At 43.6% G+C, this 23,814-nt stretch overlaps 1 protein-coding gene across 3 annotated transcripts in view; it reads left to right on the top strand.

The window, feature by feature from the left end:
• Positions 1-22,870, top strand: part of ptprr (protein tyrosine phosphatase receptor type R) — a 28,548-nt gene extending 5,678 nt beyond the window's left edge. For all 3 annotated transcript variants that reach the window (XM_084346150.1, XM_084346151.1, XM_084346149.1), the window contains 14 exons: positions 8,289-8,402; positions 8,484-8,633; positions 9,647-9,754; positions 10,658-10,780; positions 10,860-10,981; positions 11,056-11,190; positions 14,380-14,569; positions 14,905-14,989; positions 16,473-16,552; positions 17,670-17,807; positions 17,934-18,044; positions 18,130-18,287; positions 18,370-18,483; positions 18,583-22,870. In XM_084346150.1, the coding sequence (XP_084202276.1) occupies positions 8,289-8,402; positions 8,484-8,633; positions 9,647-9,754; positions 10,658-10,780; positions 10,860-10,981; positions 11,056-11,190; positions 14,380-14,569; positions 14,905-14,989; positions 16,473-16,552; positions 17,670-17,807; positions 17,934-18,044; positions 18,130-18,287; positions 18,370-18,483; positions 18,583-18,676 (1,722 nt within the window). In that variant the 3' untranslated portion in view covers positions 18,677-22,870. The remainder of the gene's footprint in view (positions 1-8,288; positions 8,403-8,483; positions 8,634-9,646; positions 9,755-10,657; positions 10,781-10,859; positions 10,982-11,055; positions 11,191-14,379; positions 14,570-14,904; positions 14,990-16,472; positions 16,553-17,669; positions 17,808-17,933; positions 18,045-18,129; positions 18,288-18,369; positions 18,484-18,582) is intronic.
• The last annotated feature ends 944 nt before the right edge of the window (positions 22,871-23,814 follow it).

Below are 23,814 nucleotides of genomic sequence, written 5' to 3'. Positions count from 1 at the left end.
GATGAAGCGGAGGGTGACTGAAGACTCACAAGTCGTCTGTGATTCTCAATCGCTTCAAAATCAAGTTTTTGGAATAAATTATTAAAATTGTGTTGACATCTTCTGCAAAAGACTCGAGTGTGTGTGTGTGTGTGTGTGTGTGTGTGTGTGTGTGTGTGTGTGTTATATTACCAGGATCAGTGTGGAGTTGCGACACCATCTGATTCACAGCGGCCATTTATTAATAGAAATGTAGCTGATATTTATTTAACTGAGTGTCTGCGAGCCTCCCTCAGCTGTAAAGTCTCAGCGTCAACACTCCCACAGTCCTCCACCAAACAGTCAGAGGTGTCGTCAGCACAGATGCATTGTGGGAGGAGAGGCAATCTGGAGAAACCTCCGGCGGAAACCAAAAAACAGACGTGACTGCTGGGAGTTTACAGACGGGTTACCTGTCTTACTCTGTCCTGCTGTTTGTTTGTTTGTTTGTTTGTTTATCCTTACAGCAGTCACCCTCCAGGGGTCCTTGCAGTGGGATATAGGTCACTCTTCACAGTGCCTGATAAATAAAACACTCACTCCACATCGCCAAGCTTACTAAGAGCAATGATTTATTAATATGAAATCTAAATTCGTGCTTGAGTAACTGAAGGATCCATGTTGAGGTTACCTGCTTCTTCAGTGGCTTCTTTTGGACCAGTAACACAAAGAACTGGTTATTTAAAGAGTCTTTCAAAAGGGCAAATAATTAAAAAGGTTTATAATATCAAAAGTGTGTTGAAGGTCTGTTGATGAAAAGAGCAAGTGATTGAGCCGTCAGTCAGTCAGTCAGACATGATTTGTGTTTAGCACTTATACAAATATGTATCAGAGTGCTTCACACAATAAAAACAAAGTGTTCCTGTGGTGTTACTGTTGGTGCTGCTGTCGCAAACACAGCGTCAGCAGCTTAGCTTCGGTCCAAAACAAAAAATAACTAACAATCCCAGTTTGATCTAGAAACCCTGAACTCAGCGCTGTGAAAAGAGTCAAACAGCCGGTTGTATTAATAAGTAGACGGTTTTGTAGAAAGAATGGCGGTTTTGAAGCGTCTCTGGTCTCGGTGGTGAGAGGAGACACATCGACAGGGGGACAGACTTTGACACAACACCGGAGCGTCTCCATCCGTCTGTTCACTCCTGTTTTACCTCGGTTTCTATCATCTCCCTTCTGCCTTCTCTGCCTCCTCCATCAGCCTCGAGAGATCTGAAACAATCATATTATCTTTATTTTACTGTCTCCTCGTATGAAACAGGATACAAATAGAAAATGATACAATAACAAAGGTAATTCTTTCTTTTAAGTGGATATTTACAGATTAGAGATCAGACTTGTCGTCCACTCCGTCCTCTTCTTTTTTTATATATCGGTGTGAATCGCTGAGAGGCTCGACACTGAATTGCATAACTACTCTGTGTTAATTGACTTCGTGTGTGGTCACATGACCTGTCCCTGCAGGCTGCTGCCTTTCCATCACGTCACTATGACAACATGTCACTAATGGATGGAGAGAGAAAAGACGGTGCAGCGACCGAGTCGAGCCTCAAAGCACTCTGACAAAAAATGGGAAAAGTCGGTCGCTGCACACAAAATGTTCGTCTGCAACGTATAAATATAAGATTCAAACACCGGCAGGTTTCACTGAGTCCAGCAGCTACTCAGCACTTTGTTTTTGTGTATTTGAGTGTCAGAATGGTCTTAAATCTGACAGATCAGTGATCAGTTTAGGCATTTAATTGATTAGAATATAAAGATGAGACAAATCAGTGTTTTTTGTGATGTATGTTAATGTTTCCAGTCCGATATGATCGAATAGAAGAATCTGTGTTAGATGGAAGCTGAGAGGTTGTGTAAGTCCCAGATGGTCCTCAGTCACCTCCCGTCTCTGCATCGCACCACATGCCTTGTGTGTGTGTGTGTGTGTGTGTGTGTGTGTGTGTGTGTGTGTGTGTGTGTGTGTGTGTGTGTGTGTGTGTGTGTGTGTGTGTGTGTGTGTGTGTGTGTGTGTGTGTGTGTGTGTGTGTGTGTGTGTGTCCTTTGCTCCCCTGTCAGGTTCTCGCAGCACGTGCAAGCTGGTTGTCACACACAAACAAAGTGTGTGTGTGTGTTAGGATGAGCTGGTTTGTGTGTGTCGGTGACACTTGATGCTGATTTAAACTGAATTTTGATTCTTCGCCCTGAAACTGAACAGAGAGACGAAGACGAGCACCATTAATGAAGTTCTGCTCGTATCTGCAGCGTGAAGTAAAAATACTCAGACTTGTTTGTTTCTGTGAAAACCAATCACAATCGTCTTGGGCGCTAAAACCAGGATGCAGCGAAATCTCAGTCAAAAAAAGGTACCAGATGCTAAATTGTTTATGTTTGTCCCGTTAGAAACCAGGTTATTTTTGGGTAACTAGGTTTCTCACTAGGTTGTTGTTGTTTCCCATAGAGAGGGATTCTGATAACTGTAACCTGCATAAGGGAGGAGACTGGCCAGTGTCAGGCTTATACCCACCATTCACATCCAATGAGTCAGATTACTGCGTCTGTTAATAAACAAAAATGGGCAAAACTGAAGCAAATCTGTAGTTGTGGAGCTGAACAGACCTCTGTGGCCGCTCCTCATCTCTGCTGCAGGACACTGGGGCTGTGTCTCAATTCAGGGGCTGCATCCTTCGAAGGGCGCGGCCTATGAAGGCGAGTCCTTCGGAGGTACCTTCAAAAGCCGCGTCCACCGTAGTTAAATGGGACGGTCTAGCCTTCGGAGCATTTCCTGGTTGCGTCACCAGATGTTCCCGCCCCTTACCCTTACGTCACGATGTCTGCCGCCCAGGCCCATGAGAGTGATGATCTACGCCACTTGATGTCACCATTTTCCTTCTTTCTTTCTTATGTTTCGGGTGCGCAAAGGATCTTGGGATATGGGATGCCACGAAAGGAGAGTAGCGGTGCGTCCTCCAAAAAGAGGGAAAAGAAGGCTGCATTTGAAGGAGCCTTCGAATTGGGACGGCCTTCGAGCGGCGTTGTGACGTAATTGGCCTTCAAATGCGCCCTTCGAAGGATGCAGCCCCTGAATTGAGACACAGCCATTAGCTGCTGCTAGCTTAACACACCTGAATCTCCTACCGAAGTGTCAGCAGGTTGAGTTGCATCGTGGAGAAATGGTGACTTAATTTAAAGCGATCTGATTGGCTGAACAAGCCACTTTGAGTCTTTGAATGTTGCTGATTTACCAGAGATCTGTGTGTTTTCTGTGATCGTGAAACGGCTCCAAAAGCAAATGTTTAAACAGAATCTAATCAAATCTCAGCCTACACACTGTGTGTGTGTGTGTGTGTGTGTGTGTGTGTGTGTGTGTGATCTGTTAAATAATTCACAGCAGTGTGTGTTACGTCTGCTAGTGGAGGGAACTTTGACGCCACTTCAAACCCACAGAGAGAAACATGATTCGTCAGGACGTCTGCAGCTTCTGACCTGAACATCAACACATTTTTGTATTTAGCAGAAATGACGCAGCTTTAAAAATCGTCTTTAATTAGTTTCCACATTCCACCATTTTAACGAAGGACGATCTGATGTCGGACTACACATTTCTCAGCCTGCTCTCAACTGGAGAGATGTTGTTTTTTTCTCAAAGGAGCAACACAAGCGTGAATAATCCAGCCTCACGTCAACCCACTCATTCAGCTGTGTGTGTGTGTGTGTGTGTGTGCGTGTGATCTCATTGAGCTGGATGTTGCACGTGGCGCTCACGTTTTTCCCGTCAGCGCTCTGAAGAGAAGCTGCAGCACCAACACGCTGCAAGAAATGACTTACTAGTATTTAATTATTCAGGCTGATTCAATGCAGCGTTCCTTAGAGATGCATGACGAACGTTCACACGACAGTTTGTGTTCTCATGTCACTGGAAACGGTAAAAGAAAACCCTGTTGTTGTTGTTGTTTATTTACTTTTTCTTTATCTGACCGATGAATCAGCTGTTTTTATATTTTTGTTTTCATTTCCCACATTTTTTTCTTTCAGAATAACGAGAAGATTTATTTTTGCATTTGAACCGAATGTTTCTTTAGTCCTCCACCTTCGTCCTCCCTCACCCCTCTCTGATATCTGATTGGTCCAAATTGGATTCCCCCCGACTGCCCGAGGGCTATCAGCTAATTAGCGGATATTACCGTGTGTGTGTGTGTGTGAGTGAGAGTGTGTGTGTGTGTGTGTGTGAGTGAGAGTGTGTGGGGGAGGAAACGACAAAAATAGCACCTGATCCTGACAGGAAGCGCAGTGGGATAATGGCATTACCTGGACAACGGCCAATCAGGTGGCAGGTTGAGCTCCGTCCCCCTCTAAGCCAATCAGAGATCACAGAATGACTAGATCAGGAAATGGAGCGAGAAGTCCCTGAGCTGTGACTGACAGGCAGGTAGCGTCTCTCCTCTGTTCATTGAGTGAAAAGCTTCCTGTGGTCGACGGGATGATCAGCAATGTTTACATGTTTACTTGGTAAGATTGTTTAGTTGTTTAGAGTTTTTGCTCTTCTGATTTATCGGCGGTTTACTTGTTTAGTTGCAGCATTGTTTCTTTAATTGATTTTCTTTTCTTGTGAGTTTGTTAAACTGTTTAAATGTCATTTAGTTGTAAATGTTGATTGTTGTTCGCCTCAGTTTGTTTAAACTGTGCAGATTTGTAGTTGTGTGGTGGTTTACTGCAGCTTATAGCTGAAACAGTTTGTCATTAAACTGTCAGGAAATGCAACATTTTGATCATTTGAGAATTGGTTTTCAGCAAAAATGTTAAAATTTGTACAGTTTAACTTCTCAAATGTGATCGTTTTCTATTTTTATGCAGTTTTATGACTGTAAACTGAATATTTTCAGGATTTAGACTTTTAGTTGCACCTTAGTTTACCAGGTATTTCTCACATTAACCGACTCTACAGCCTGAATGATCGACCAGTTAATGTCAAACAGTCCAAATCATGAAATAATGAAAATAACTGTCAGTTGCGTCTTGTATCGCAGGCGCCTGGTTATTTATGTGTTTGTTGGTTCAGTGTTTAATTTCTGGTGTGAGACAAACTGTAACCAGAGACTGTGTGTGTGTGTGTGTGTGTGTGTGTGTGTCTGTGTGTCTGTGTGTGTGTGTGTGTGTGTGTCCTGTCTGGCTGTGGTTATTGTTCCTGATATTGAATTAAGTGGCAACAGAACATGTTGTTGTTTTAGCCATTAGCAAACACACACACACACACACACACACACACACACACACACACACACACACACACACACACACACACACACACACACACACAGTGTTGTTGGAGCAGCAGTCGGTGGTCTGGCGCTGATGGACGGGGAGCTGCAGAGGTCGGACTGTTTCTTTTCCTCCAGCTTTATTTAAAGGAAACATTTTATATTTCGGGGACCGTCTTGTTTCTCGTCTCTAACAGAAAAGATGATCAATAATCAGTTTCATTCCTGTGTGTGCAGTTCAGCCGAGCTCCATCTTTTTGTAGTGTGTTGTTAGCTCACAAGCTAGTCACCCTGTCCGTCCTTTAGACAGCTGGGTTCAATTGACAGGGAAATATTTTTTTCCCAGAATCCTCCTGTAGGTGACTTCTCCAAATGTTTTGTTTCATCCTACCAACAGTACCAAGGATCCAAAACAAAGAGACACAGGCAAACCTTCAATTTGATCCAATGGGAAAGGAGCAGATAGGACTGTTCAGAAAAGGGCCGGTACTTTCAGAAATACTTGTCAGGGATTGGATGAATCTGCTTATCATCGTCTATCACAGGCTAACTTCAGCCAGCTGATATCAACCGTAGAGAGCGCTGCTACCAGTAAATCAGACTCTGAGTCAGTGGAGAGACGAGTGAAGACGTGTTTCCATGGAGGAAAGTCTGCAGTGTCGTTCTTCACTGTGCTTCCAACGAAATAAACTCAAGTCCTGATGAACTGATGCTGTAGCAGCTACGCTAACGTCTTGAGCCGCCATTGTTGTTTTCAAACAAGCAGTCGCTTCTCGTGCCGGTGGTCGTATCTAAACCACCTGTAGCTGTGTAGCTTGAAGCCTCGCAAGGTGAGAGTGTGCTAAGAAATGACAATGACTGTTGACTGTCTAGTTGATGACTTGAATGATTGTTGTAGAAGTTTAGTTTATTGCAGTAGCTGATGATGCTAGCTTTAGCTCTCAGGTAGCTAACAGCCTACACACAGACTGTGTCTGTTTGAGCTCAAACACTAACCAGCAGCTCCAGTCCTCTGCTGATTGGTTGGTTGGTTGGTTGGTTTGTCAGCAGGATTACACAAAAACTACTCAACAGATTTCCACCATTCTTGGATGGAGGATGAGTCTCAGCCCAGAATAGACCTCATGAACTTCTGGTGGTGATCCAGGAACATTTTTGTTTATTTCTCAGGGATCTCGATGAATGAAATCAGGTGAATTCAGGTGGCTGGACTCTACGAGCGAGTACAGTTTGATGTGGATTGTAGATCTGGTGATCTTAAATTATGGTTGAGCTGTTTTGTGTCGCCCTGGTGTAAAATGTGTACATTTTTTGTGTAGGATGAAACATTTTCGACTTCTGTGGACACACATTTGTCTCAGTTTGTGCCTCCTTGAGTGAGTTTCCTTCTGGTAGCTTGTTCGATTGCCTGAGAAGAGAAGCTGGCGGACTGAGGAAGGTGAAGACTTTCAGTGTGAGGAGGGAAAGACGTCTGAAGGCTGTGTGTTCGTAGGCCCTCAGGGTCGTCTCCCAGAGATGTGTTTCCTGTTGTTTTCACACACACACACACACACACACACACACACACACACACACACACACACACACACACACACACACACACACACACACACACACACACACACACAGATGTGAGTGTGTGTTTCACCTGTCTCCTGTATCACTTTGGATGAAAGCTGAGCGACTGTTGGGAAAACCAGAGGAGGAACAGGAGGGAGGATAAAGTAACGCAGCAGGAGACAGAGCTGATGTTACGGTTCGATCTGTTGGTGACGAGGCCGCAGAACAGAATCAGAACCAACACACTGATGATTTAACTGTTCCAACGTTCAGCTTCAGTTAAAAATGAAACTTTATTCACAGCAAATCTGGCTGCTTTGATAATGAAGCTAAAATAATGAAGATAAAAATCAATCTAATAAGGTTGAGATATGTTTTCACTTCTGCATCAGAAGCAGGATCAGAGGTTCTCCCAGTGTTTGTTCCTCTCCGCCACCGCCCACCTCATGTGTCAAAAATAAAACCCTTCGAAGACGACAGCTAGTTTAGCGTTAGCCTGCAGCGTCACTCTTCTCCTGTGTGTTGAAGACGATCAGCTGACTGCTGCTGGAGGAAACCGACAACTTTCTTCTTCAGAGATCCTTTATTGATTTGTTTGTTAGGAGGGTTTACTCGGGACAGATTTGAGAAACTGGACTTTGTAACAAACTGAATTTCAGTCTTTTATTGTTGAGTCACTGAAGGCTGGTGTTGTTGTTTGTTTTTGCTGAATATTATTTGAACTCGTCTAAAAGCCACCAGGCTGAAGTCAAGCTGCTGTTGATAGATTTTGTCAGGACATAAAACCAATAATCTGTTGATCGTTACTGATCCAGATGTGATAGTCTGACTGTATGACTCGCTGGCTCCTTCCACGTCATCTCTCCATGCATTAAAGCAACGTTAGCCTGATGTGCACCCACGATTCAATGCAAGAGAGCGAAGTTGCAACTTTATCGTCCAGCCGAGGCCAGAAAATCAACAGTCAACATCAGCGGGCTGCAGACTCCCGATTACACTCCGTCTCTACATGAATCATCCACGTCCACATCGTGATGGATCTTCAAATCATTTCCATACCTCAACTAAATACTGTGCATTATTGATGAGGACCGGAGGGTTGATGGAGGACAACAAGGTGTACTTGATCACATCATGACAGCATCTGCTGTTCTGGCACCAGACGTAGAGATTAAGATGCAGATTCAGCTTCATTCAGTGTTTTTCCATCCGTCTGCTGTAAACACAAGTTCAATCTACCGATTAAAACAACCTGAGTGGAAACACTGACGGTGAGGAAATGAACTCTGATACAGCAGGAAAGTTTTTATGTCTGGCTGAGGGTCAAAGGTCGACGTATCAGACGTGTGAAGAGTGATGAGGAGGCCTGAACCTTCATCACATTCATATAAACTAACAGAAATTAACTAATGACCTCTCTCTCTCTCTCTCTCTCTCTCTCTCTCTCTCTCTCTCTCTCTCTCTCTCTCTCTCTCTCAGTACCTGGCTGTGGACGTGAGGAGGCTCAACGTCAGTCTTCTTCGGTGGTTTCGGGAAGGTGTAGCGGCAGCGCTGGGCGTTCCTGCAGGACACGTGCACATCAACCGGCTGAATGTAAGACACGCACCGTTCATACATCACACTCCACCTATTGATGGATTGATTGATCGATTGACTGATCGGCGGCTCTTACAGGAGAAGAAGAATGGCATCGAGCTCTTCGTGTCCTCTGATAGGCTGGGGATCTCTGAGCCCCGCTCCGCCGAGGAGGTCATCCAATCACTGAACGTCAGGGTGCTTCACCGCCACCTGGGACACTTCGGCATCACAGAAGTCTCCACTGAGGTGTGTGTGTGTGTGTGTGTGTGTGTGTGTGTAAACTGTTAGTCTGCCTGCTCGGTCTCCTTGGTAACCGCGGCTCGTTAGGCAGCCTCGTTAGTCCCCGTGGAGACGGAGGAGAGGATGGATGGGGATTATTAGAGCCGAGTGCTGCTGCTAAAAGTTTAATGGAAGTATTAAAGTCCCATCGATCAGCCGGAGGAAGAGCAGAGCAGCTTTATAGATTATATTAATATTATTACTCTCAGCATGAGAGATGTGACGGCTCCTCTGTAATAATATTACAGCAACAGATCAGTGAGGAGCAGACACAACACAACACGCTCCTGACTGCTTTAAAGGAAAAGTACACCAACAGAAATCAGCCTGTAGTGTCACTCACATCTACACTACAGAAATAAATCCCTGAAGATTCAGAAGGACTCCCGCAGAGCTGCAGCTACAGAGAGACGTGGTCTGTAGTCCTAAAACCACATCCTGTTCCCTCGTCTCAATGTATGACAGTTTGTTGAATTGGTTTTCTGTTAAATGTGTGAAATAAGGTGTGTACTTGTGAAGTCATGTGACCATGATGTCATCTGTCTGCAGCTTAACATTAGCTTTTTACTGCTAGAGATTTAATTTATGCATCAAAAATCACAAAGTGGTGTCTGTGAAGATTATCTTGAATAACAAAACCTGTAAGAATCATAAACTTCATAAAAACCCTGCAGGCTTTCTGTGGAGGGAACCGGAGCGATGCTAACTTCAGGATTAGCCTACATAAATACGTCACCGCTCTGTTGCTGCTCTTTCGTCTTCAGGGGAGGTGCCGAGTGGAAAGCACTCCTGTGGAGCGTTTAAGCCTTTATGTTTGCTCTGGGAACGACCGCCGTCCTCTGATAAGACACTTGTGGACTGTATCTATATAATGTAGTGACGGTCAGACACGTGTAGTTCCTGCGGCTCGCTGCAGGAGGACGGAGACGGTCCAGAATGTTTCAAGTGTCAAAGACGATCAGGTTCTGTGTCTCCTGTAGAAGAACGTCCTGCAGGGAGAACAGAGGGATCACGTCTGGAACAGAGAGGGTTTCTACGCTGTCGTCCTCTTCTTCACCATCTTCGTCATCATCATCACCTGCTTAATGGTAATGTAACGTCACACACACACACACACACACACACACACAGAGATCAGCATAATCGCTGACATCATGCAACACGTTGCTAAACCGTCCACACCGGCTGCTCTGATTGGCTCAGACAGCCAACCGCCGTGAGCCAATTTGTGGTGGTCAAAAGTCACTGTGTCCTCAACTTCAGACACACACACACACACACACACACACACTTAAATAGATAAAAAAGATGGGGAAAGCAACCACAACATAGAATAATGGTGATGAATAAAAATCTTTACAGAAGATTTATATAAAATGTACATTTATTTCTCCCCAGTCGTGTTTTGTGTCAGTTGCAGTGACACATTTACTCCACACGAGGGAGCACTTGTACAGAGATACAAGTTTTTAAAATCAGTTTTATGTTGCATTAAAGAACTGAACTTTTTTAAACTGTACAGCTCAATAAATCTAAATGTGACATATTTTATCCTTCATGTCTCCACAGTTTTCTCTCCACTCACAATTTATATCTGTTTATTCTCTAATAATATCAATGAAGCAGCTTGAAATGTCTGTGTATTCAGTCTCGATGGTGACAAACATGTGACCTTAAAACCACCTCAGAGTCCTTAATCATGCTCTGTATTAACATGAGGAGAAACTGTAGGAAAACAAACTAATATATTGACAGTGACCGTGTTGCATCGGCCCAAAAAACAATCTTAAAGATCATTCACAAAGAAATCCACAGTCCAGCAGCATTGAACAACTCAGACAAATCATCCACAGGCTTGTAGAGACGAGAGAGACGAGGAGGGTCTAATTTTAACGTCACAGTCCGCTCGTGTGTTCTGTTCAACAGTGATTTAGTTCATGTAAATAATTACAAATTGTTCCTTTAATGTGTGTTTCCTCTGTCGGATCCAGGTTTTGTATCGACTTAAAGAGAAGGTCCAGGTTTCTGACAGACAGCTGAAAGCTCCGCCCCCTGACCTCCACCTGACCCCGACTGTTCCTCCAGACTCCGCCCAAAGGTCAAAGGGCACCAAGGTGAGCAGAAGACACCATGACTGCCTCTGCCTTCACATGTTAAAATAAAGGACAGTAACGTAACGTTAATGTTGTCCAGGTCGTGACGTCAGGAAGCATGGTCCAAGCTGAGCTCCCTCCAGCTGTAGCCACGCCCATTCCCCAGCAGCAGCCAATCGTAGCCTGCCGCCGCCTCGCTCCTCCTGTCGTCCCTGTGCCCAGGTGAGTCAGCCGACCGCGAGTCGTAAAACACATCTTGAAATAAACAACATGTCTGACCGCTCTTCTCCTCGTAGCCACGCCCCCGCCCCCGTCGTCAGCAGCAGCGACCACGCCCCACAAACCATCGTTGCCCCGGTGACGGCCAATAACGAGCTAAAGCCCTGCCCCTCCCCCTTCAGGATGAAACCTGCCGCGGGACTGCAAGAAAGGTAACGTCCTGTGATTTAGCCCCGCCTCTCTGCAGGTTAGTCAGCTGAAACACAGAACCGACAAAAACTAAAAGACAACAAATGATTTTTATTTATTTTCAAACAAACTGAATTAAACTACAAACAAAAGTATTTTATGTAAAATCTTTAATCTCTGACTAAAAGTGCAACAGACAAAATGTTGGTGAATGAAACTCATTAGCCAACATTAGCTAGCTTACTTGTGATGCTAATGTGAGCCACATCCGAGCTAACACATCTGCAACCAAAGTAATGCTAACTCATCAGCAAGCAGTTTTATTTTTTAAGTACTTTTACTCAAGTACTGTGCTGAAGTCCAAATTCGACATGATTGTACTTGAATACATTGTTGTACTTCATGCCACTTTCTATCTTTATATGACATGTCAGAAGGAAAATACTGCACTTGATTTACCTTTTAGTTACTTGTTGCTTCACACAGGATTCCTGCAAGGTGCTTGAATTTCAGGGTGGAAAAAACACCTTGAAAATAACCATTTGTGCTTAAGAAGTCCTTGAAAATTGACTATTCATCAAATATTGAACTTAAAATGGAGATTCACTGGGGATATGTGGCATTAGGATGCACAGTAGTTGTATTTTATTTCTGAAAATGTATAAAAGGAAATCTGGGGAAGTCACACAGCTGTATAGGTTTTATTTCACTGCTTGCAGACATCCAGCTGAAGCTATAGGCTGCGAGCTTATGTAACATATTATAGCCAAATTGTATAATTCAATACGAATGTGCTAAGTAAGTGATGAATACAGTTACATAGGCCTGAGAGGTGAAGGTAGATGAAGCCCGTTGATGCTTAATGGTGTTAAAACTGAGTGTCTGGGAGCTTCAGGTGTTCAGCAGAGACACCTGCTGGTCAGACCTGCTCACAGCAGGAGAACATGAACTTTACAGTCAGACGTCTTCATGAGTCCATCGCAGCCTGCTGAACTCTGGTGTTAATATATTGGTTGGTGGCATCGATCACCCAATAATCAACATTATTGATCTGTGTTATATTTCTGTTATCATCCTCCCAGTGGTGATGAGTAATTGTCTCAGGTGCCGGTTGATAGTCTGGTATGAATGTGTTGATTTGGTTAAACTTCATTATAACGTGTGTCAGTGTGTGTTACACACACAGAGGAGTCGCACAACAGTCAGTAAAGCTGGTAAACAACTGCGTTTGGACGGAAACTTGCCTAATGAGCCCTCAGAGTGTGTGTGTGTGTGTGTGTGTGTGTGTGTGTGTGTGTGTGTGTGTGTGTGTGTGTGTGTGTGTGTGTGTGTGTGTACAGTTCAGTCACCTCTAACCTGTGATTGTTGGAGCTGTCAGGTGTTGAGCTGCGTACGTGACACAGAGGAGATGTGTGTGTTTGTCCTCAGCTGACGGTTCAGAGGCCTCAGCTCACCTCAGCATACGTTCAGAGAGCGCAGCAGGTTTCCTTCAGAAATATCTACACAGCCGGTCTGTACGTGTGCTGGGGCCGCTGTTTATATGAAGGGAGGCGTCCTGATTTCCTCTGTGATGTTTCTCCTCATATCAGGAAAGAGTACGTTAGAGCTCAGAGTTCCTACGATCACACTAAGACTGCAGATACAGAACGTTTAATGTGTTCCTACAAATCACAGCCGGTTTCACACCCGTCAGTCGGTTTCTATCAGCGTGAGCCATCATCAACTTCAGCAACGTAAATGTTAATCTGCCTCATCATGGAGGACGTAGTCAACATGTTCAAGTTGTATCTCACCACGTTAATTTGATTACTTTGAACCTTGAAGGTCGTTTGTCATCATTCTGCTGAACCTTTCTGACTTTTTACATTGTGAGATAATTCATGTATTATATCAGTGTTTGTTGAGTTAATCTCATCATTTTGACTAATTAATGTCACTTTTTGAGTACAGAAATCTAAAAATGTCATTTAGAAAAGTGTTATTTTTGATGAAGTCTCATAAATCATCATTTCAATTTAAGACTTTTTACTTTTGACTAACGCATCTCATAAACAAATCAATAAATGCTATTGATCTCATTTAAAATTAAAAATGTAACGATGTGGGTGAGTCACCCTAATATACGCTGCTGTTCTTGTTTCGAGTTTGCCAAACCAAATTCCTATGTTTAAAAAAAGAACAAAAGAAACGAGTGGAGAAACATAACGGATGAAAACGTACACGTCTTCATCCTCTGTGACGACGCTGAGCTCGATCAGCTCACCTGGAGTTAACTTCAGGAAAACCTCAGTGACTCAGAAAGATGTTTCTTTATTCGGTTTACGAGTGGCTGAGGTGGTGAATCTGTGGGAACACTAAGTTTGGCCGTGAGAAACCTGGATTGTGTTGGTTGAATTAGACCGACCTTATTTTTCTAACTGAGACCTGCTCGGAGGAAAGTGTGCTGAGTGTTTTCTGTGCAGCTTGTTGCTTCAGGAGCTCTTTTAGAAGTTGGCTGAAGTTCATTTTCCTCTTAAGTCGTTTCGTAACTGAAAAGAAAACATCATTATCTGCGCCTCAGCTCAGAGTCGAGCACTTTAGCCTTTATCTGCCGCTCGTAACTCTTCCGTTGACTTACGGCGCGTCCGCAGAGTCGAAGCTCGGAGGCCATTTTGTTCTCGTTACATCAGCGTTCGGGGTGTGAATCTGGAGAACGCAGTATGTTTCTTCAGGTACGAAAGGGAAGGAAGATTTCAGGCTCAGAGTGAGAACAGGATGTTTTTCTTTGTGTCTGTGTCTCTGTGTGTGTGTGTGTGTGTGTGCGCTGTCCTCTCTGGATGGCAGCCAATCAGCAATCAGACGAATAGGAAGCAACAGCATCCCGGAGAGGAAGCCGGCCGACACGTAGCCAGACGGAGAGAGTCCACCCACACTCGCCCATCAAAGCACACCTCGTCTCCTCTTCTTGTTCTCCTTCCTCTGTTCTGACACCGCCACGAAATCATTTCACTCTTTCAGCCGGTGAAGAAATGAATCTCAGCTGGCGGACATGTTTTCATGTTTCTTCAGAAAACTTTCATATCTGCAAAACCCAAATAATGTCGAGAACATGTTGATATAAATCTACAATTAAACTGAGGAACTTCTGTCCTGTTCTAACGTCATGTCTCATCTTTCCTCCCTCCCTGTGTCCCCGTCGTCCACCTCTCCACCCTCCCGTCTGTCCCTTTCAGACGGGGCTCTAACGTCTCTCTGGTGTTGGACATGTCGGCTCTCGGCTCTGTGGAGCCCCTGAACGTTGCCGTGGTTACTCCCAGAGAGGCTGCGGCCAGAGAGTATCTGCTGTCGGCCGGTCGGCCGCTGACTCGACAGCAGCTCCGCGACCTCGTCAACAACACGCACAAGCTGCACGCCGAGTTCGCTGTGAGTAGTTAAAAACCGTCTCACATTCCTGTTTTCAGTTCAAAGGAGGCAGGACAGCTCCTCTGAAGAGAAGGTCACAGGTTCCCCCCGCCGAGCACTGAGGTCCGGTTTTCATACGAAACCACGAAACACGAGGAGCAGTGTCCTGATTTCCAGATTAGGGCTGATAAGAGGGATTTCAATAGTTTTATTAAAAATGGTGACTCTCTTAAGTCGAAAGATTATAGACAGCTTCCTTGTATTTTGTGCGGGAGGAGACTCAAATGACGCACCAAAAAGAAGAACGTCTGAGTTAACAAAGCTCCTAACAGTGATGTTCTTCTTCTTCTTCTCAGGAAATTCCCATGAATTTCATTGATCCCAAAGAGCTGGATATCCCAAACCACGGGACCAAGAACAGATACAAGACCATACTGCCCAGTGAGTACCGTGTGTGTGTGTGTGTGTGTGTGTGCGTGTGCGTGCGTGTGTGTGTGTGTGTTTGTGTGTGTGTGTGTGTGTGTACATGTGCGCGTGTTGCTAAGAAACAGTTCCAAAACAGCCCTCATCTCACATTTCCTGTTGAACCAGGAAGTTGTTTTATGATGTGGGAGGGGCTAAAGGTTAAAGGCCAGCAACCCCAAGGACAGCGAATGTGGCACCTCCCTCTTCCCTGAAAAACCACACACACACACACACAGTCTGAAACAATGTGAGTACAGTCTGTTCTCACACTGCCAGTCAAGCACTCGGCCTGATAAAGACATTATGTAACACGCACACGCACACACACGCACACACACAATGATGGTTGTTGGTGTGTGCGCTCATGTTTTGGAGAGTGGGTGGGGTTATCAATACAACAGCGAGCAGGGGGGTGTTCCTTCCTTCCTTCCGGCCAATCAAGAGTCAGGAATGCTCACCTAGAGCCGCTGTCGATCAAACTCCATCCTGTGTTCGAGTTCCTGCGTCGTCCTTTCTCAAGTGGTCCGGGCTGTGGTCCGGACGGGGTCCAGCTTGAGTTGACATGAAACCAAACCACGACAGAGTCAGCACCGTCCCACAACAGTCCTGAAAAACAGTCATCTGTCCTGATGTGAGAGTAAACGGTCCCAGAATCAAAGGTTACTTCTTTACTTCATCACCTGTAATTGTTAAAGTATTAGCATTCACAGTACATTTACCTCCGAACTGTACTTCAGTTCACTGACTTACTGTAAACTTGTGCTGTTAGCTCCATTAGCTTGGTTAGCTGTCAGCACCCTTAGTCAAACACACCGCAGCTGCCCACCGGCCGCTAACAGCTAACTAGCTCTCCTGCTGATCTCAACACAGTTTTGTTGTTCACAAAGTGGCTTTAAGGTAAAATATGACACATCCCCTGTTGATGGTGTCTTTACTGTCTTGAACTGATTTTAACTCAAGAAGAAGAAGAAGAAGAAGAAGAGGAAGAAGAGGAAGAAGAAGACGATGGAGGAAGAAGAAGAAGAAGAAGAAGAAGACACAGCAGACAGAACAGATCACCCACTGTCTGATCTCCAGGTGCTTCACTGTGATGTAAATGACACATTAGGTCTCTGTTAACCTGCCTGTTTGATTGAACTAGTATCCACAGTGTCACCAGACTCCCTTTACAAATATAGTGATTTTAAGAGTTGTTTCATGGGGAGAAACTGAACAAACTTTGTGAAACAGCTGCGACAGATCCTGAATCATTGTCTCCTTGTAAATTCAGCAATAAATGAAAACATGAAGTTGATTGTTTCCTTGTAAAAAGTGTCAGTTTGTGGCAGCATTGAATCATTTTTAACGACTCTATCAGACAGTGTCCCCACCAGCTTCTCTATAAATACCAGATCTAAATCTTTCTTGTCTGTCTTTGTGTCCCGTGTGTCCTCACCTGTCTCCTTGTCTTGTGTCCTAGACCTTCACTCCAGAGTGATCCTGAAGTCGAAGAGCTGCAACGACCTGCTGAGCTCCTACATCAATGCTAACTACGTCCGGGTGAGTGACAGCTGTTCTCTATGAAGTCTCTGCTACAGTCAGACATGAAGGTCGACTGTGAGCTCATCATTCATTTCTCATCTTAATTCAGTTAATTATGACACCATTTGTTATTGTTTCTAAACCTGAGAACGACTCTGATACGATCACATCACTTATCTGGAATGTCACGCACACACACACACACACACACACACACACAGTGAAAGTACACCCTGCAGCAGTGTGTAATGTCGCTCTCAGACTCTGACACAATGGACCTTCTTCCTGTCAGGAAGCTCCAGTGAAACAGTTTAAACTGTCATGAGAGAACAGAGGCTGCGTTCAGATCCTTCACCCTGCTGTACAAACTAACACTGGCCTCGTTTGAAAGAGATAAACATGGAGACGACATGAAATATGGAGACGATTATGATCAGAGCTGGTTTATAACTGAATAAACTGTCTTTGTTGATGAACTGCTGAGTACAGATGATGTCTCAGGCTCGGGCACGGAGCCTCTGCCTCTCTGAAATCTTCTCACGTTAATCTAAAACTTTTCTTAACTGATGTATTTGTTGTTATTGTTTAAAGTGTTTTTGATTTTATTAACTCAGGTTTTCTAACTTTTGTCCCTTGGAGGGTCAAAGCTGAACCTCAGTGTTGGGCCACGGTCCAAAAGCAAACGTGTATTGTGTTGACTTCCTGTGCACATCCACAGTCTGCCCAGACTCACTTTTTAAACTCATTTTTAATATTTTAAACCTCACGCCGGCCCAGCTTTGGCCTGCGGGCCACACTTAGAGCAGCCGTGATTTGGAGAATCAAAAAAATCAGCAAATGAAATGTCGAGTGTGTTTTTTTAAACATTTTCTTGCTTATTATAAATAAATGTCTTTTAATCAAAAAACCAGAATGAAAGAATTAAACATTTTTCTTCGTCCTGTGTTATAATCAACACTGTATTCAGCATTTTAAGTAACATTCATTAACATTGTGTGTCGCTTCTGTACATTAATGTCAATGTCAATGTATTTTCTTTCCTCTTGTTTTATGTATATGAACGTTTTTATTGGAGCAGTGTTGTTTCCCCCCCAGCAGGCTGCTCACTCTGTTTTCTGATTGGCTCCTGTCCCAGGGTTACCTAGGTGACGAGAAGGCGTTCATCGCCACCCAGGGTCCCATGGTGAACACGGTGAACGACTTCTGGCAGATGGCTTGGCAGGAGGAGGCGCCCGTCATCGTCATGATCACCAAACTGAAGGAGAAGAACGAGGTAATCTGACGAGGAGGGAGGTGTTTAACTCCAGACACCAGCAGGAGGCGGGTGGATGCTGACGGAGTTCAACGCTACATGACAAAAAGTTGACTCCGCCGTCGCTGTCTGTGTTTGTCTCTGTAGAAGTGTGTTCTGTATTGGCCGGAGAAGAGGGGGATCTATGGGAAGGTGGAAGTGTTGGTGAACAGCATCAGGGAGTGTGAACACTACACCACTCGCAGCCTCACACTCAAGGTACACACACTGTTAATGTAACACGTGATGCTGAGCAAAGGATGGTTTCATGTCCAGGATTTAAGTATTCTGTGTGTGTGTGCAGTGTGGGAATCAAACCCGCGTGCTGCAGCATTACTGGTACACATCATGGCCCGACCACAAAACCCCCGACTCCACGATGCCGCTGCTGCAGCTGATGGCCGACGTAGAGGCGGACAGACGGACGGCTGCCACCGTCGGACCGGTGATCGTCCACTGCAGGTACGAAAAGAGGAAAAACTTGTCTTCTAATCCTGAAAATTGTTTTGGAAAGACTCCATTACCCACGCTCCTCTGCTTACAGTGCTGGGATTGGCCGGACAGGCTGCTTCATCGCTACGACGATAGGCTGTCGACAGCTGCAGCTGGAGGGCGTGGTGGACGTGCTGAGCATCACCTGCCAACTCAGAGCCGACAGGTGACCCGACTGTTACACAAACATTACAGAAACATGTCCTAGTTAGCTTCTCCAACACGCTAATGTGCTAACAACCTGTCTGTCTGTCTGTCTGTGCAGAGGAGGTATGATCCAGACAGGTGAGCAGTACGAGTTCGTCCATCACGCCTTGATCCTGTACGAGTCCCGCCTATCTGCAGAAACCGGCCAATGAGCATGCACCACCACAGGAGGTGTCGACCTAAACCAGGAGGTGTGCTGACTTAGTGAGTCCTTGGCAGGTATGATCTCTGAGATTTTGGCGTTCTCTGAGATTTGGGAATTCAGGAGGAGGTCTTTTGAGTTTGATGGACAACATGGACAACCAATGAGGACTGTTGTGGGCGGAGCCTGTTGAAGGAAAGAGGAAAGGTAACTTTCTGGAAATGGAACGTATCTTCTTCTTCTTCTTCTCTGCCGTTTCTTCTTCATGTGTTGTTGGCGAGTGGTTCTCCAGAGGAACTGTGAACCACTGACTGTCGGACCGTGTTTTTAACTAACCAGACTGTCCTGTTACCTCTTTTCTGTCATGGGAACGTAGAAATAGTTTGACTGAAATCGACGGTACATTGTTCAATAACACTGTTGTGTTTCTGTGTCTTATAGGATTTTTAAATTATTTTGTAACGTGGTGTTCTTACAGGAAGGCTGTTGGAAATGACTGTTAGCTGGTTGCACCTTTGGTTAAGCTACTATACCACTGTTGAACCGACCCTTCCAGCCTCGCGCCTTTTGTGCAACCGTTCTCTCCACATCACATCACATTTCATCTCCAGACCTTCGACATAAAGTGAGAAAGTTAATCTATACACGTTATCCAGGAGCGAAATATATCTTCAGAGCCATTTCCATCATCTCACAGACATCTCAGCTATTAATACTTCATTTTAAACCCTTCAGAAATATGTCGCTAAACTTTCATGTCAAGCAGCCTGAAATGTTAGCTTGCTAACTAGCTAGCACAATCATCTAGCGAACACATTCATTCTGAGTCTTTTGTGCAAATGCTAATTTGCAAGCTTGCCCGTGTGCTATCCTGAGAGCGTTAAGGGGGGTGAGCTCAATATGGTTAGCCACTTCATTTCTATTAAAGAGTAATCGAGTGAATCATTTTGATCAGAATGATTTCATGTTTGACCGGCACGAAACCAATTTTGTAATTGTTAACTTACGGAGTGCTAAAGTCAGAAACGGGGCTGCTCCCGCCACAGATCTCGTGCTAAAAGCTAACAAACCAATGTAATGATAAATTAGCTCCTGCTAAGCTAGTCCTTGTAGTACAGCAATCTCATAGAGGCTAATTTTAGCTTTAGTAGTTTAGTGACAATCCTCATGCTTTAATGTCAATAAATGGATGCTAACCTACTTCATAAGCTCATGCTGTTATTAGCTCGCTATGCTAATGCAATATTTTGTCAAACCAAGTACTCCACTGCTAACCCATGCGCAACATTCAACAAGCACAACTCCCGTTAGACTTTAACAGAGTTATGGGAGCTGTAGTTCTTGAATGCTAACAACATAATTGTTTTATCTTTGAAACGATGGAAGTCATAGACCCAGTTATCTCATATGTGCACAACATCCCGCCATCATGTTCAAACCTTTAGGAAGACCAATGACTACACATAAAGAAGTGGAGGCTAATGAAACACGCTCGCTAAAAATTGGTGCTTTCAGTTTTTACATTTGATCCAAACATGAAGATAATCCTGTTAGTTTATCAGCGAAGGGCCATATAGAGGAGAACATAGTTTACTGAGAGTTACGACCAGTAAAACATTTAGTGGCGCTCGGTCGCAGAGTGAATCCTGTTTCTTGCATCGACAATTCCCCTGTTGTGTAAAACGTTGCTTTATACCAAAAAATGTGAAATAATTTACTTCACCGTGGTGCAGTCATCTCATCGATGTGCTGGTGTAAATTGTTATCTAGTGAGTGCGTTATTTTGGTGTATCAAAGTAATAATAACTTTATTTTTATACGGTTTTTACATGTTTTTGATGTGTTTAGCGGTTATCAGCCATTTGTCGACTACATGAAAGGTACAAACCTCATCTCTAAACCAATCGAGGAGCTGGACTGAACTCATTATTTACTTTTTGGATTTATTAGAGCCAGAAAACCAAAGTTTGTGGAAGCCGACACGCTCACTATCTAAACCCCGTCATTCATGAACTATTTAATCACAAAGTCATATTATTTTTACAATGTTTGTTTAAAATCTTGAAAAGATGAAAAGCAGCCGGGTGAAAAACAATATTTTTCAACTAAATAAGATGTTAGAAATACTTTTTTCCCCACATTTTGATTTTATGTTTGTTGTTCATCCTCGGTGCATCACGTCCACTGGAGCGGTAAAAAAATAGTAAAATCTGACTAACAGTATTTATACTTTGTGTACTTCTGCTGACACACGAAACATGAAAAATAACCACCCTGGCAGATGTGATGGTGGGCGGGGCTTTGTGATCCGTCACTCGGTGGTTATGACGTCATGTTCCAACGGTAATGGGTCAAAATGGCCTCCAGATATCTGTCAGCTGTGCACCATGAATGAAAGGGTTAATGATGGGAGAGTAACTTTTAAACATAGATATTGACAGCTCATTGACTTTTATTTATCTTTTTAATTTTCAGATTATTTTAGTGACACTTCAGTAAAAGGAATGGTGAACAGAAACACTTGAGTGCCAGTTAACTGGAGAAACGGGTTCAGTCCAGTCTTCAGACGTCCAGTGTGAAAGTCTGTTTCTGGGGTGTCGACCTGTTTTAGAGATCTGAGGTTTCTACAGTAATGCCAGTAATGAAGAACATCTTCACGTACATCTAATCCGCTCTGTGTGAATGAGGTCACGTTGTACAGTTCATGTTAAAGTGCTATTAAACCTAATGTGGGCAGTTACATCGCAGTCCATGGACCACGAACACGGAGACTTTGCTGCTAACACTGGGAGCGCTGGGACCGCGCCGCTGACGGACAATAAACGAGAGAAACTTTGAAGACTCTTCTTTTTCTATGTACCAAATTATTTTATATTTATTCCTTTTCTTGTGATACAATCGAAGGACTTTGGACCTGCGTCTCTTTGTCTACACGTCCAACATGCCTACTGGGACCATCATCAACACAATCTTCACTTCAGTCAGTTCAGTGATTGGATCGTTTCAGACTGAAGCGGTGAAACATCTCCCGTGTTACAGGGTGTTAGTGATGTTCGAACTGACGGGAGAGGAAGTGAGTTGAACCCGGCCTCCATACCCACTGCAGCAGCGGGTACAACAACACACACTGCCTCTGACGTAGTATTGTGTATGTACAGTAGGTGGTGGGTCATGTCCTGTACTTTACTGTTGTTGACTGTCGATGGAGCTTAAAGGGACGCTACGCATTTTAAATTAGAGACAGCAGTTATGTTTCGACCCGGTCCAGTGAAACATGATGAAGTTCAGCTCAGAGGGCCAAATTCATAACTAAAGTATTTGGATTACAGCTATTTTTCAAGTTTTTTAAGAAGTCCGACTTCTGGGTGAGTTGTCCAAACGGGTCCAAATTATGGTTCCACACAAAAATTTGAGTTGCTTTTAAGCCAAAGTCCATCAGCTCGCAGGATATTCATATTAAACACCTTTTAATGTTTTATTATTTCTCCTGTGTGTTATGATTAATAAATAACAAAAGCTATTTTTATTGAAATTGTTTCTGCTGTTGTGCGTGTGCAGTGCAGGTAGAGAGGGGGATTATGGGTAGTGTCATAAGACCGTTAAAATGTTCAGGACTCCAAAACTTTATTTAAAACTTTTCAAAGAAGCCAGAAAACTTCTCACTCCAGAAATATAACAGCTAGCTCGCTAACTAGCAACCAGATTCAGTTAGCAGGTACGTTCATGTAAATGTCAACATGCTAACAGAAGCGTCAACATGCTAACAGAAGCGTCAACATGCTAACAGAAGCGTCAACATGCTAACAGAAGTGTCTGTAGTGTTGGTTAGATGAATAATGCTACTGTTAGCCTGTTAGCAGCCTGACTTCATCTAAACACCTATTTCAGTTCAAATCAAGAATAATCAGTGATTTTCAGCGCAGCAACGATACGAACAAGATAATTTAAGGACTGATTTGTTGTGTTAAACTGTGATGAAAATGAAAAACGTTAGCGTCCCTTTAGCTTCTGCTGTGTGGGCGCTGCAGCTCAGAGTGCACCTGATGTGAATCGGTGTGCGTGGTTTTTAACTGTATTACTAATCAACTTGAATGTTGTAACAGTCTGGAGCATTAGCCACTGAGTAGTGCTGTAACCTCTTGATCTACTCTATATACATATATATTGTTACCTGTAACCTGTACATAAACACTGGACGGAAACACTCTGACTCGTGTCGTCTTGGACTCCGACTGACCGACTCTGCTGCAGAAACCCAAATAACTGCTGCTGTTCCTCGAAGCGCGTCGTCTCCAACAGGAGAGAGTGAGACAGAGAGAGGGAGGCAGGAAGGAAGGAAAGAGGTGTGGAGGACTAAAAGTAGCCACGTCGCACCGAAACAAAAGCAGTTTGACCTTTACATCAGGTTTCTGTATCAAAGGAAGCATTTTTTATTTTTCTTAAAAATACAATCAGACGGCAATTAAACTAAAAAACAGAATTAACGAGAACAATTTTATAATAATTGAGCGCCAATTTAAAAAAAAAAGATAGACCAATTTAACATGAAATAATGAAGTCATGAGGTAACGACAGGAAGTGATGATGCAATGAGACAAACTGCTGATTTAATACAAACTACCTGGAAACCTTTTGGTTGTAAGGGACCTCAGTCTTCATGTAAAGGCCAATAATATCCCAAATACTGTATTTCTTGGAAAAGTCTGACATTTTCCAGTTGGTGCACTTTCACTTAAAGGAACAGTTCACCCAAAAATACATTTCCAGAACAGAAATCTAAACATTTGTTTAATTTTCTTTGACATGTTTGAGCTAAAGGTTTTTATAGAGGGAGTTTTGAAAATAATAAAAAAATATCAACATCCTTTCAAAAAATAGGAGTAAAATGTTCCATAAATCAGCTGTGATTGACAAATAAACAAAAACTGGAGAGTTTAGTGTCTGTAAACGAGGCTGAAGTGAAGCTTTCTACAAAAAACTCATTTTAAAGATTCAGATTGTAAAATTCAGACATTTTCAGACAGAAAATGATGAACTGGGTGAAAAATCAAACACAGATACAACGTGAAACTTCCCCAGTTCAGACATAAAGAAAATGATTTGTTGATCACAAGTTTCCGTATAAATGTTTAAATGTACAAATCTAAA

The sequence above is a fragment of the Pagrus pagrus genome (genome assembly GCF_965226575.1).
Source record: "Pagrus pagrus genome assembly, chromosome: 23".
Classification (NCBI taxonomy): domain Eukaryota; kingdom Metazoa; phylum Chordata; class Actinopteri; order Spariformes; family Sparidae; genus Pagrus; species Pagrus pagrus.
Note: the sequence above shows the minus strand (reverse complement) of the source record. Positions and strands in the feature narration are given on the sequence as shown.